The following is a 13,724-nucleotide window of genomic DNA, read 5'->3' on the forward strand; positions in this document are numbered from 1 at the left end:
TTCAGTGAACCAGTGAATCAACTGATAGTTTCTGAACTTCTCTTATATATTTTAAAGTGTCGCTCCATGTAACTGTTAAAACTCAGTGACTGATCAGCTTAAATTCAACCAGTGCCAATTGATTACAAAATTGAAAAGTACTCATGGTGGGAAAACTGCCAGAAACATCTGTATACATTTCTCAAATCACTGCTGCAGCATGACCTGCTTCTCCACTGTCCAAACAGCTCTTCAGCGTTTCCCAAATGTTCATATTTTATACCAAAATAAGTCTAAATACACTGTTTCTGTCATTACTTCTGCAAGCAAAGTAATGAGAGACAATCATAAATGTCTTTTTGTGTCAGATACAATCATTATCACTTTAACATTTAATTAGATTCCTGCGGTAACGGTTTCAAACTCTATATGAAGCTGACCGTTAGTGAAATATCTTTGCCGTAACACTTAAGAATTGTATGCTATGCAACTCTGTGAAAGAAACTCTGGGTTTTTTTTTTAATTAAAGAAGTTTATCACACATCATGGTTCCAAACTTTCCTTAACTGTATTTAGTAACTTTAGATAATATGTCCATTAATCAATATTTCAAAAATATACAAAACAGGGACACTTGCGAAGATGTTCGTGTCTGCTCGGGCTGTGTGCTTGATTTTACATCTGTATGAACAGCTAAAATGGAACCAGTGTGTGCCGCTGAAGTGACTGTGCTAGAAGATCTTTTGGTCATTTAATACAGTGTTTGTGAGTCCTCAGGACACAGAGCACCTGCTGGTTTTCAGTCCAGCCATCTAGTCGGTGATTGAATTACTGCTGGGGAGAAGTCCACAGCACCAACCGCCGCTCTGACACATCAAACTGCCTTGTGTTTAATTCTTTTTTGGGCTGTGTTAGCGCTGGTAAAAGATGTGTGGCTCGGTTTTTCTTTTTACAGCTGAGAATTCTTACCAACAAAAAATTAGGTCTGTTTGATAGTATCCAAGATATATGGAGAAAACCTAAATCCTATGCAGGAAGATTAACAGTTTGAATGATTGTCCCAGTTCATCCAAATATTTTATGTACCAAATTTGCTGATTATTGTATTAACTTTGCGGACTCTATAGTTTCAAAATGTCAAACATCTGTGGCCTGTATTGATAGATTCATCTTGAAAAATATTACTTCTGCGCCTCACAGTTAAGGACAGTGATTTGCAAATTGGGGGGTGGATCCAGTGGATCACAAGATAAATCTGAGGGGTGACATGATGTTTAAAGGGAAAGCGAGGCAGAATAACTAAGTTCTGCCTTTTGTTTTTGAAAATTGAACTTTAATCTAATAATCACCTCTTTTGAAGTTTTGAACTGAGTAGTTTTACCTCTTCAAGCTTTGACCGCTTAATCAAATGACACAGTCTGAGAAGTTCAGAGGTGAAAACTCTCATCTAATAGACTTCTGACACCTGTGATGAGCAGTCGCACGTGGCCATTGGTGTATTTAAAAGGGGTCACAAGCCAAAAGAATTGGGAGCCAGTCATTTAGGAGACACAAGGTGCTTGACTAACAGGCACATGGTGGATCTATCTACCCAAAACACTACATGTACAGATGTTCTTCCTTGGCAAAACTTTCCACAAAAGTGAGTAGAAAATGTTCTGTTAACTAACAAACGACAAAGGCAAATCCACAACCTCCTCTTCAGAGGTGATGATGATCATTTTTCTACATATGGAAATGATACAGCAGCATTAGGACAAGATAGAAAACATTGGATGGCTGTATATGGGATCTTTATTCTGGTCTGGCAGCTGTCTGGACTTGCATGGATGTAAACAGTCTAAACAACTCTGTCCTCTCCAAACTCGCTGATCCTCCTCTTTGGTCTATGAGTGCTGCCCTCAAAACACACTTAAGTGGCCTAGCTTTCTCTCTGAGCCCCCTGCATTTGATTTGGTTCCTATTTTACTGCTACAAAGCACTCTGAGAGCTGTTTTTGTCGGAGAAAAGTGCACTACAAATGCCATTTATTATTGATATGGGCTGATATTGAGGCCAGCTGTGCAGCGAGGTGTTTGCTTTAGTCCAGTCTGGGTTTTGTTGTGCAGCACTTTGGTCCTGACAAGTTGACAACTAGTTGCGCTGGTTCTGTTTTATGGGTCAGTTGACAGAACATGATGCCGATTTATAGGACAAATGTGTTTAGAGGGTTTGTTTCAGTTTAAGAGAAATAATTAAAAAAAAAAATACACACACATTAAAATATACAGTACATGTGTGCATGGGCACACTCCAACAAATGCAGGGGTCTTTCAGGAAAAGCATTTATGGCACAGTGTATATTCTTAGCAGCAAAATAAAGATGGATTTCTATATGGATGTGTGTGTGTGTGTGTGTGTGTGTGTGTGTGTGTGTTTGCAGAGTATCTTTGCTCAGTTCCAGTTCAGCAGCGAGCGCGTGCTGCCATCAGATGCACTGCGGAGCGCTCTGGCCAAGACTTTCCAAGACGAGCAACGCTTTCAGCTGGGCATCATGGACGACGCTGCCGAGTGCTTTGTGAGTCTGCGACACCACACGGCCGCACGCACGCACGCACGCACACACACACACACACACACGGTAGAGGTGAGGGGTTGCCTAAAATCTTATTTGAGGAAGTCCCAGATCTTTACCGCAGCCAGAAATCTTCAGGGGACAGGTGATATCCAGTGTAGCAGCCTCAAAGAAATATGATTTTTTTTATTACACTGCATTATGTTGTAAGGTATTCCTTGTTATTTTGTATCTTTATTCTGATAGAAAGTGCAGGCCCTATTTCTTCGGCTGAGTTGTCGTTTAAGATAATTTATGTAAAGATATGAAGCTGAATTAACTCTGTGAATAATACCTAATTATAACGACTAAGTTGATGTGCAGAATCCCCAGTGTTTGTCTGGCTATATATGGTAGGGCTCAGTGGTGTCAGCATTTTCACTTTGTGATTTTGACTCAACAGAAAAATCGTGATGATATGGCATGTAATCTTCCCGAACTGACTAAAAGAAATGAATTTAAAATTGGCCTAGTGATAACATCCCTCATAAGTCTGGGAGTTCCCGACATTTAATGTTACATTAACAGAATCAAAAGGATACTGCTGTTAATTTTGGTGACTTTTTGCATGATATAATTTTATATTTCTAAATATTTTTAATAATTGAATGCACTAATACACTATAGCAGACACTAATGCGATGTGCTCACACTCCTCTAAAATTCAGGCAGAAGGCAGTCACAGCTCACCACATCACTATATTACCCGTCGGCAACACATATCTCTTGTTACTGATTTGATCAAAAACTTGCTCAACCCTACTTTACTGTATATATATATATGGTATTTATGCTCACTTTATGCTGTTTGATCATATAATGTTTGCAATCTATCTACTCAGATGCAACAGTCTTCAATAGTTATATTCAACGGGGAGGGTGTTATATTTTTCAAATGGTGGGCGTCTCATCTTGGATTATACTTTATCATTTTTTGAAGGGGAAAATTAAGAAGAGAAAATGTCATTAGTCACAGGTTTTACTTTTGAAATATCTTCACACTTTCTCATCTTCTTTTCTCACAACACCTCCTTTCCCCAAGCCTTCCTGTTGCTTTCTCCCTTCCACTCTCAGTCTCTTTCTCTGCCTATTTCTTTCTGCCTTAAAGACCTCCACAGTGTTTGTGTGTGTGTGTGTGTGTGTGTGTGTGTGTGTGTGTGTGCGTGTGTTATGTGTGTGCCTGAGAGGCGCTGTCTGATCGATTGGTAGTAAATGTGTTCAGTCAGGGAATCCGCCGGCTTCTTATGAAATATAGATGCTGCTCCCACGGTCAGATTAACAAGAGCACCAGCAGAGAGGAACGATCAAACACACACACACACACACACACACACACACACACACACGGACACACTGTACATATATAAACAAGCACACACGCCAACTTAGCACACTTAGACTCAAGCTCATAGTCACAAACATACAAACCATTTTGCCTTGCGTGTTTCTCAGGAGAATCTCCTGATGCGTATCCACTTCCACATCAGTGCGGAGAGTAGAGAGGACATCTGCACAGCCAAACACTGTATACCACACCAGAAGTTTGCCATGACTCTGTTCGAACAGGTAGGACATTGTTCAATCCCTCTCTCACTTTAAAGAGCTTATACATGCTTCACTTTAGGGGCTTTCATTAAAAAACAATCTTCCACACAAACGTTTTTAAAAACGCGATGTGCTGTGGTGACTCTGACGATGTATTTGCGTTTGCAGTGTGTGTGTAACAGCTGTGGAGCCACATCAGACCCCCTGCCCTTCATTCAGATGGTTCATTACATCTCCACTACATCCCTCTGGTAAGACCAGACACACACCTACACACACACGCGCACACACACACGAACATACACACACACACACTGCAGTAAATCCGGCAGCTAGCTGAGGCTGGGTGGCAGTAGAGGAAGGTACAGCGTGTTCTCTTCTCTCCAGCATGGGTCCCTGCTGAACACTGAACTGTGAACACAATTACACACACATGCACATATTTACGCGCAAACATTATGCACACACGTGTATGTTCGTGCATATCAAAGAGCAGGTGAGCTTGTGCACAAAGTCGCTCCCTTGTTCAGGTAGCCCACACACGCACACACACACACACGCACATAGGTAATTCCATACACAGTAGAAGTATGTGTGCATCTTCGGAGCTGTGACGTAAAAAACTCTAATGCTCTGAGTCAATGAAATAAGGAACAGGGGAAGTAATCAATCAGCTGTTTGATTCAGTAGACCCAGGGGGTGACATAAATCTATAAGTGGAACATTGGGTCGGAAAGACTGTGAACGAGAGGGAAATAAGAGGATATATCAGTCCATACCCCTTTTGGAAATAGAGGGATGAATGGGGGGCAAAAGTACGAATAAACACACGGTGTCAAGGTGGTTGTGGGGCATAGTGGTGCCACTGCTCTCTGTTTGTGCCTGTTAGCACTGCCAAGCTATTTTTACCCTTAGTGGAGCCTGTTGTTTACAGTCGCGATAGCCCAATATGCAAAAGTCAACATGAGTAAGATAATCAGAGGGCAACAAAATGACAAAACAAATGTCTGGTTCGAGCAGAATTCAGACATAAGTAAACAGAGGTAAAAAAATGTGCCACCGGCTATGTTTGTTCCTCTTGCTCTCTCTGCTTTCTCAATTTTGCATCTGCCTGTGCATCTGAAGAGGAGGGGGGTGAGCGAGGGGTTGAAATTGAGTGAGAGAGGGGATTGAAGAGGTTGAGTTCATTTAAGGCTAATGGAAGGGGTGGGGTAGGAGGGTGGGGTGGGGGGTGGGGGGGTTTGGATGGTTTTTATGATCGTTATTCTTAAAGGAATACATCACTAGGAAAAGCATTGCTGATTCACTGCACACATAATCCCATACATGGTACCCAACTGCGGACAAGCTCTCACAAGTTCATTTGGTATTCAGACATAATAATAACGTATATTCGAGTTTGTCCTTCAGAGGACAGTTGTACTTAAAAGGGATAAATGCAACTCAGTATTAAAAGTGTTACTGCTATAAGCCTTGCTGAAGGAGATTGTCCCAAAAATACAGTTTTGTTCCACGTGGAAAGCTTTTTTTGAGCAAGTTATGCTAGTTGTAGATGAATTTCAGTAATAATGTGTCTATACTGTCATTGCTCTCTGTTGGGAAACTGTCTTTTAGCTCAACCACTTGAGGAAGGTCAAAGATCATGATCAGGACGGATTCAGAAATTTGCTCAGAATGACTGTTTTTCACAGCCTTAATTTATGTACATTCTACTGTATAATCTATTTTTTTCCCTACATTTTCTTTATTAAAGCGGATGAGAAGATGCCTGCAGGACTGACCCAGAGTCAGTGTAGATATGTGGGAACGGTTGCCGATTATGCAGGGCCAGATATAATTATTGGCAGTGTTTTATTTCCTGTAGTATTTTTTGCTGAACATCTGCAGAAGAAAATCTTTGAATTCCACTGTGTTTTGTTCATCAAAATATCAGTATCTAGATACAGCCCGAGATTCAAACAAACTCGACACGTTTAAATAATGAAAAAAGTGTTTCTGGGGGCAATCGGGCTTGAAAGTAGAGATTTTCTTCTATTCACAAAAGCCTTGATCCTGTTCTGGGAAGACCTCATTCCAAGAGCGTGCGATTTAGTCGTTGTTGTTGTTATTGTGTGTGTGTGTGTGTGCGTGTGTGTGTGTCTGTGTGTCTGTGTGTGTGTGTGTGTGTGTGTGTGTCTGTGTGTGTGTGTGTGTCTAATGCTGCAGTAACCAGGCAGTGAGGATGCTGGAGTGCAGAGAGAAGCCCACACCGGACATGTTTGGAGAACTGCTCCGCCACGCCAGCAACATGGGAGACCTACGCAACTGCCCTGTGAGAGTAATCCCAGCATACAGACACACAATCACACAACACAGGGACACATTTCAGTGCACTCACAGTACAATCAGCAGTTTGACGCTGTTAAATTCAGTGCAGGAAAAGTGTTAACATACAAGACTGTACAAAACATAAACTTAGATTAAAAGACTTCTTTTTGTCCCCTTACATGTTAATTTTTATACTTTTAGTGTAATCCAATATGAGTTTTGTTTTTCAGAAAAGAAAAAAAAATCAGCAAATTCCTTCTTCCCCCCTAATATAAAAAGGCAGGTGTATAAAAAGCACGCTGAAAATCAGATCTTAAAAATATAATTTGCAGCATAACCAATTTTGTAGTTTCGTCGTGTCTTGTTTGTTTTTCCCCCCTTCTTTCTTGGCGGCTTTGTGTTACATAATCATCAGCTCATTTGCATTTTCTTCCCATTTTTCTCCTCACAACATTTTCTGAGTTGTCCTCATTGACCTCCTATGCATTAAAAACCATGTTGACCATCATCATCTTGCAGCAGGAAACCCAAGAGCGCTAAGGTGTGCAGCACAAAATGTTTCCAAACCAAACATGGTCCCTCTAAAAAAGTACAGGTATTTTTGGGTGAAAATTGGTAGGAAAAAAAAAAAGAAGGATGAGCCTCAATATACTGTATACAGCACTGAAGAGAGATTACAGTAAGAGAAAGAAAGAAGGAAGTATGAGAGGGAGAGATAGAGAGAGGCGCAGGTAGTGAAGGGGGTGGAAAGAGGCACGTGCATGCTTCCTTTGTTCTGGAGGTTTGTGTGTTGTTGTTGCCACATGGGAAAGTGTTGCTGCTGAATAGATCCAGCTTGGCCCCGCTCACCCACCCCTCTCTGCCAGAGTGTCTGCACAAGGAGCCTCCTCTCTGGGCATAATCAAGCAGCTGCCCCTCTCTCCACACAGCACCACCACCGCCGCCCCCACCACTGCAACCACACTAATGAACACCATTAGCTTATTCACAGTCCAAACGCTGACGTTGTGTGCGCAGCCCTGCGGGAGTCGCATAACCTGCCTCTGTTTATCTTCCATCACTTGCAGCGCTGATCTTTTGTTATTACCGCCTTGGTCTTTGCTCAAACAAAGAGATGGTGTTTGGACGGGAGTGAGGCTGCTGGAAGGTGCCAGACTGAAGATAGGAGAGTGTGAGGATGTTTGTTTGGTGCCAAAGAGTTGACAGAGGAAACTGTGAAGTATTGGGTATACGAATTTTGGGTATTTGAAATTTGGTCCGTTGAAAGCTAAATTGAATTGAATCGGTTGAATATATAGATGATGCTGTGGTGGATGAAGTTGTCCGATCTTTTACTACTTTAAAAGAAGAAATATCAAGATGTAAAAATGCTCAAAATGTAATTTAAAAATTTCACTCACAGGCCATGAACACCCGTTTTCCCTCTCAGCTTCTTGTAATAAGTGGTAAGATCCTACATGAACACACAGTTTTCTGCCAAAATTAGATCAATTTTATTGATTTTACATGACAGATTTCTGGGTTTGTTTGTTTTTTTCTCCTTCTCTACGTTAGAAGTGGGTAGGGGTTAGTTGGAAAAATTGATATCCCATACTGTATGTCCATGTACTAATCAGGACTTAGCAATGTAGGATCAGGATCACTATCTGATGATAGCTGGGATGGACATTAATCGCCATGTTTTCAGGTGCTCGAAGTACGAGCAACAAAATGTACTTAAAGTATCAAACACATTGGATTATACTAAGTTCATGTGAAAGCAGGCTTTTAACATTGTAGCTGTTTGAATCAGAGCTGATTAGAGCTATTTCGTTTCCTGCTGGGTAGTTTAATCTGCAACAGTGCCTCATATTTCATAAACTGACCATTTGTCACGAGTACAAGTATCTCCAAGTTGTACTTAAAGATTCATTTCACTTTTTTGTAACCCGGGGCCTGTTTTCGCTAAAACTGAGACATGCACACTGAGATAAAATGCCCTTCAGCTCATTTTGACACATTTCCCAGGCATGAGCATGCAAGAGCCTTGTATCAGCAATTTACAAGCAACAACTATTTGTGAAACGAGACACTGCGATCATTCGCATGCTGCATGATAACAGCGCTCCTGGGTTTTGTGAAAGCTACCTTTGGGTGTTGTTTTTGTAGATTTGGCCATGATTCTTATCGATATAACACCTTTTGCACTCACCAAGTTAATTGCTTAGATCTGGGGACACAGAGAAATAGCCGAGAAGAGGTCTGAGGCGGTATGAACCACGTGTAGCCAGACGATCAGACGGGTTTTAAACAAATTCACAGTTTAGCCACATTTATTTGGAAGAGAAAACAAAGGAGAACTATCAAATTATCACTCGAACTGTGCATCGACTTTGGTCTCACTTTTTTCTGGTTTTACCTCCGAATAGAGCTTGTTTAAACAATCTGGCATAACTGTTGGCTTGTTTGCAACCTGTTGCTCATGTTTCTTGCGCAGTCGAACTTTGTTGTCGCAAAGACCCCAGCATAAACCTGGGTGGGTGTGATGTTATCATGACTGGTAGAAATTATGGACAAAACTATGAAAATAAGACCCTAGTTGCTGTAAACTGGAATCATCCTTTAACTATGATAAATGTACTCAGTACCTTTGCGACTCTGTTTGGATTTATGGTGGTTTTACTGTTTATCAGGCCTACATCAGCAGTCGTCCACCTTAGCTGTCAGTACACTGATAAGAGTGGGATTGTCTCTTTCTTTCGGTGCTGTATGAGCCGTGAGGAAAACATGAGCGCAAACATTTTCCTAAATTTGTTTCATTTTGCTCTGAAGAATGCCACAATCAGCAGTCTGCAAGCCTACAGTATCCTCCGACCAGCAGCACTCTTACATAACTCACCCTCTCTTGGAAAGGTCCACATAGCCACAGCAGAAAAAAAGAGAGAAAAAAAAAGAAAAGAAATCTTTGCATATAATATTCAGAGATGAGACTGCACCGATCAATGTTGTATTATGAAGCAGAGTGAATCTGTTTGTACAATCATTGGATGAATGATGTTGTCAGTGGCTGTTCTCAGCAGTGAGACAGCACAGAGATTTAACTGAGACTGTGTGTCCTGTCAGCGTGTCCTAAACTAACAGATAGCCTGTGTCTCAGTGCTGTGCTGTTTGGCTGCTGCTCCCTGGCTTGTGCTCCCTTTTCTGAGAATTGAGAGGCAGACCCTGGCAAAATACCTTCCTGCCGTCTGTGGTCCCATCGCAACACAGCCCACCGCCCATGAAGGGAGGGTTCTCTGTGTGTGTTTGTGCAAATGTGCATGTGAGTGTTGTGTTTGGCAAAGGGTCTGGTTGCCAGGGTGTTCTCAGGCTGTTTCCGAGCCCGCTCCGCCAGCACTGTGTGCATGCCTGTGTGTGTGCATGTGTGTAGGCTTTAGTGTGTGTGTGTGTGTGTGTGTGTGTGTGCACCAGCTCTGCGGTGGGTCATGACTCAAAGGAAAGATTCAGAACACACGGTTCTGAGCTGAACAGAAGGCCCAAGGGACAAGTACAACTCAGCACAGTGCTTCTTCCTCTGTCTTTCTCTCTTAAAGTCCTTTCATCATCCCTTTTCTCCTGCCTTTAATCTCTGCCCCTCATTCTCCCGCTGATCACTTTATCTGTGTTTGTATCTGCGTGCATGCGTGTGTTCATCAATGCCAAATAAAGGGATGGCTTGCACCACTGTCACACTCTGTTCCTCATAACACAGGATGAATAAACCTGTGTAATCACACGCTCTCTCTATTTTTTTTTTTTTTTTTTACCTCCTCTCCCTCCCCCTCTCCCTCCCTCCCTCAAAGAGTAACTGTGGGGAGGTGCTGCGTATCCGCCGGGTGCTGATGAACTCACCTGAGATTGTTTCCATCGGGCTGGTGTGGGATTCAGACCACTCGGACCTGGCGGAGGACGTCATACACAGCCTGGGGACCTGCCTTCGTCTGGGAGATGTAAGGGGATCACACACACGTTACACGCACATTATACACTCATTATCACATTGTCATATGTTATGTATGTCTATGTGAGCAGCCGAGCAGGTACGCACAAACACTGACAGAGTTTACACAGGCTGCAATGCTCTAAATTTGTTAGGGAAAAGGCCTCTGTGCACGGTGTATACCAATGAGCCAGAGTAACTAGTAACTATGCTAGTAACTATAAAATGAATATCAATGGTCACAGATAATAAACCACAAATGTTTGTGGAAGTGGCTTGTGCTTTCGGTGCCTCACAAGGCCCCTTTAAATTTGAGGGTTTAACAATAGAAAATGTGACGGTAAAATAGTAAAAACCCACGTGTGCCAGATTTTAGCCTCTGCACTGGCAGGGCTTTAGAGATGACAGAGTCAAGTGGTGTGGTCCGCATTCCTCCCAAATACTGGCAGGACACAAATGTGCGACAAACATTCGTGATCTCCAGATCATGAGTCCCAATGACTTCAGTGATCCCTGACTTTTCATCTAGCTCCGCCATCAGGTCAAGTTTCCACTGCATTTCCACTTGGGTGGAAATGAGTCCCACTGACCTCGTATTCACACGTCTACCAGTTGACCCTTTGTCGAAATGTCAAGTAATCCTTTAACCTCTTAAATCAGAATTAGACCCCTTTGCATCTTTCAGTCCCTTCATTTCTAGGCTTACGTCTTACACTTCCTTACTTATTTTCGACATGGGAAGACACTGTAATTGGCGACTGACCATAAAAACTGAAGCCGTCTTTTCCTGTTCTCATAGACACTTTGAACTCAATCTCATCTGAAAGCACCATAAGAACTTGCCAGCCCTTGTCATACCCACTTCTTATATATTCAGGATGAGTTTGGCTACTCAGAAATGCCATCGTTTCGCGTGAGCGTGGTGCTATACATGTTTTTGCATAGTTGTTATAAAAGTATTTTCTGTCTAGAGAGTTAAGAGGGTTAATACAGCAAATTTTTAGATTTGCAAATAAAACATTCCCTTTGAATCCTTTGTCCCAGGGCACCTACTTCTCACGAACTGCCAGCTAACAAACAATACCAAAAGAAACAGGAACAACAGAAACAATTTACCTCCTGATCAGAGGTACAAATACCCAGAAGCATGTTCAAATACACACTCGAACACATGCACAAGTGCAAGGATGCACATGCACTTTAATAATGCAAATATATGTGCACAAACACATACTATACATGCATGTCGTGCCCAATAAACTCATCCAATGTAGATCCGGCACACTCTGAAAAACAACACATTATAACACACACGATCAACCTGACTTCCATTACTCTAATATAGTGTTTCCTGCTGCAGCTTTCACACCTCTCACAAACACAGACACACACACACACGTATTCGACCTCTGATACTCCGTGTCATGACTGAGTAATGTCGATGCATTTTAATGCCACTTTAACATCTCCAGCCGCATTCTGAAGTGATATCTATGAATAATGGATAAGTGAATATGAATATGTTTTATAGTGATTCAAGTTCTTTCCTCTGTGTCTTGTCTTGTCTCTCCGCCTGCTGCTGTTTCTCTCGTTTTTATCCCATTTTTGTGAGAGGAAGCTAGTTGTTAGATAGGCATCGGAGGCATAATCTATTGAATTTTCTGCTTTTGTTTAGCTTTTAGATCAGAAAAAGTGAATCCATCTGCATCCCGTACGTCCTATTGTCACTATCTCTTTTCTGTCTTCTGCATCTGCTTTCTTTCTTTCCTGCTTCCCTGCTACTCTTTTATGTCCTTGCTGTCCTTTAGGTTATTGTAGTGCTGAAACAATCAGTCTATTACAACAAAGAACAATTTTAATCAATTAATCTTTACTGTAAGTCATTTATCAAGCAAAAATGCTGAACACTCATAGCTTCTTAAATGTGAGGATTTGCTGTTTTTCTTTGTTTTTTAAATTATTCTTTAGTGATTATGTTTGTGTCTTTTGTTACGGCCATTGTGTGTTTTGGACTGTTATTTGGAGAAAGAAGCAATTTGAAAATATTAACTTGGGCGTTGGAAACTATTTTCGGACCTTTTGTGGACAAATGATTAATTGACTAAAACAAAGTAATCAATAATTAAAGTAATTGTTAGTTTCCGACCAAGAAAATTTGTCATTTACTGTATTGAACCGTTTGGGTCTTTTCAACAGCAGGTAAAGTTAGGGTTCACAAAAATACAGTGAAATAGGATTATATGGAAGGTTATGTTAACATAGTTAAACCAGCCACTTCAGGACTTGTAGTTAGGTACATCACTATACATTTTTCATAATTTTGCCTCTGTACACCACCACAATTGATTTGAAATGAAGCCATCAAGATGTGACTGAAGTGTAGACTTTCAGCTTTAATTCAAGGGGTTTAACAAAAAGTTTGCACTAACCATTTAGGAGTTACAGCCATTTTTATAAATAGTTCCTCATCTTCATAGGCTCAAAAGTAAGTGGACAGTTGACTGACAATCAGTTTAATGGCCGGGTTTGGCCTGTTCCCTTGTTATCTCAGCTTTTTGTCTGGAACCCATGGATATCACCAAATGCTAAGTTTCCTCTCTTGAGATTGCTTTTGCCGGGACTTTACTGCAGCCGCCTTAGGTTGCTGCTTATTTGTGGGTCTTTATGCCCTCAGTTTTGTCTTCAGTAAGTGAAACGCGTGCTTAGTTGGGTTGAGGTCAGGTGACTGAACATTGAAGAATATTCCATTTCTTTGCCTTGATAAGCTCTTGGGTTGCTTTCGCAGTATGTTCTGGGTCATTATTCATATGTACTGTGAAGCACCATCCTATCAGTTTTGCAGCATTTGGCTGAATCTGAGCAGATAGTACTATATTTAGGTATATATATAGATATAGATAGATAGCATGTACAGACCTATATACATCCTGCTACTTCTATCAGCAGTCACATCATCTATAAACAGTGACCCAGTTCCCTTGGCAGCCATACATGCCCATGCCATAACACTGCCTCCACCATGTTTGAAAAGATGATGTGGTATGCTTTGGACCATGAGCTGTTCCTTTCCTTCTCCATATTCCTCTCATCCCATCATTCATCTTAGTTTTATCGCTCCAAAGATTCTTGTTCCAGTACTGGGCAGGCTTTTTTAGTGGTTTTCTGGTAAAGTCTAATCTGGCCTTTCCGTTCTTGATTGTCAGCAGTGGTTTGTAATCGTGGTAAACCTCCTGTGTTTACATTCCTGAAGGCGTCTTTTGATTTCAGACTTTGACAATGATACGTCGACCTCCTTCCAGTTCTTGACCTGGCTAGATGGCGTGAAGGGGTTTTTCTTCACCAAGG

The 13,724-nt window shown here is 41.5% G+C and overlaps 1 protein-coding gene across 2 annotated transcripts in view; it reads left to right on the forward strand.

Moving 5' to 3' along the window:
* Nucleotides 1-13,724, forward strand: part of usp54b (ubiquitin specific peptidase 54b) — a 55,848-nt gene that overhangs the window by 22,530 nt on the left and 19,594 nt on the right. For both annotated transcript variants that reach the window (XM_040135841.1, XM_040135840.1), the window contains exons 4-8: nucleotides 2,402-2,536; nucleotides 4,025-4,138; nucleotides 4,286-4,368; nucleotides 6,323-6,428; nucleotides 10,243-10,389. In XM_040135841.1, the coding sequence (XP_039991775.1) occupies nucleotides 2,402-2,536; nucleotides 4,025-4,138; nucleotides 4,286-4,368; nucleotides 6,323-6,428; nucleotides 10,243-10,389 (585 nt within the window). The remainder of the gene's footprint in view (nucleotides 1-2,401; nucleotides 2,537-4,024; nucleotides 4,139-4,285; nucleotides 4,369-6,322; nucleotides 6,429-10,242; nucleotides 10,390-13,724) is intronic.

The sequence above is a fragment of the Xiphias gladius genome, chromosome 9 (assembly GCF_016859285.1).
Source record: "Xiphias gladius isolate SHS-SW01 ecotype Sanya breed wild chromosome 9, ASM1685928v1, whole genome shotgun sequence".
Taxonomy (NCBI): Eukaryota; Metazoa; Chordata; class Actinopteri; order Istiophoriformes; family Xiphiidae; genus Xiphias; species Xiphias gladius.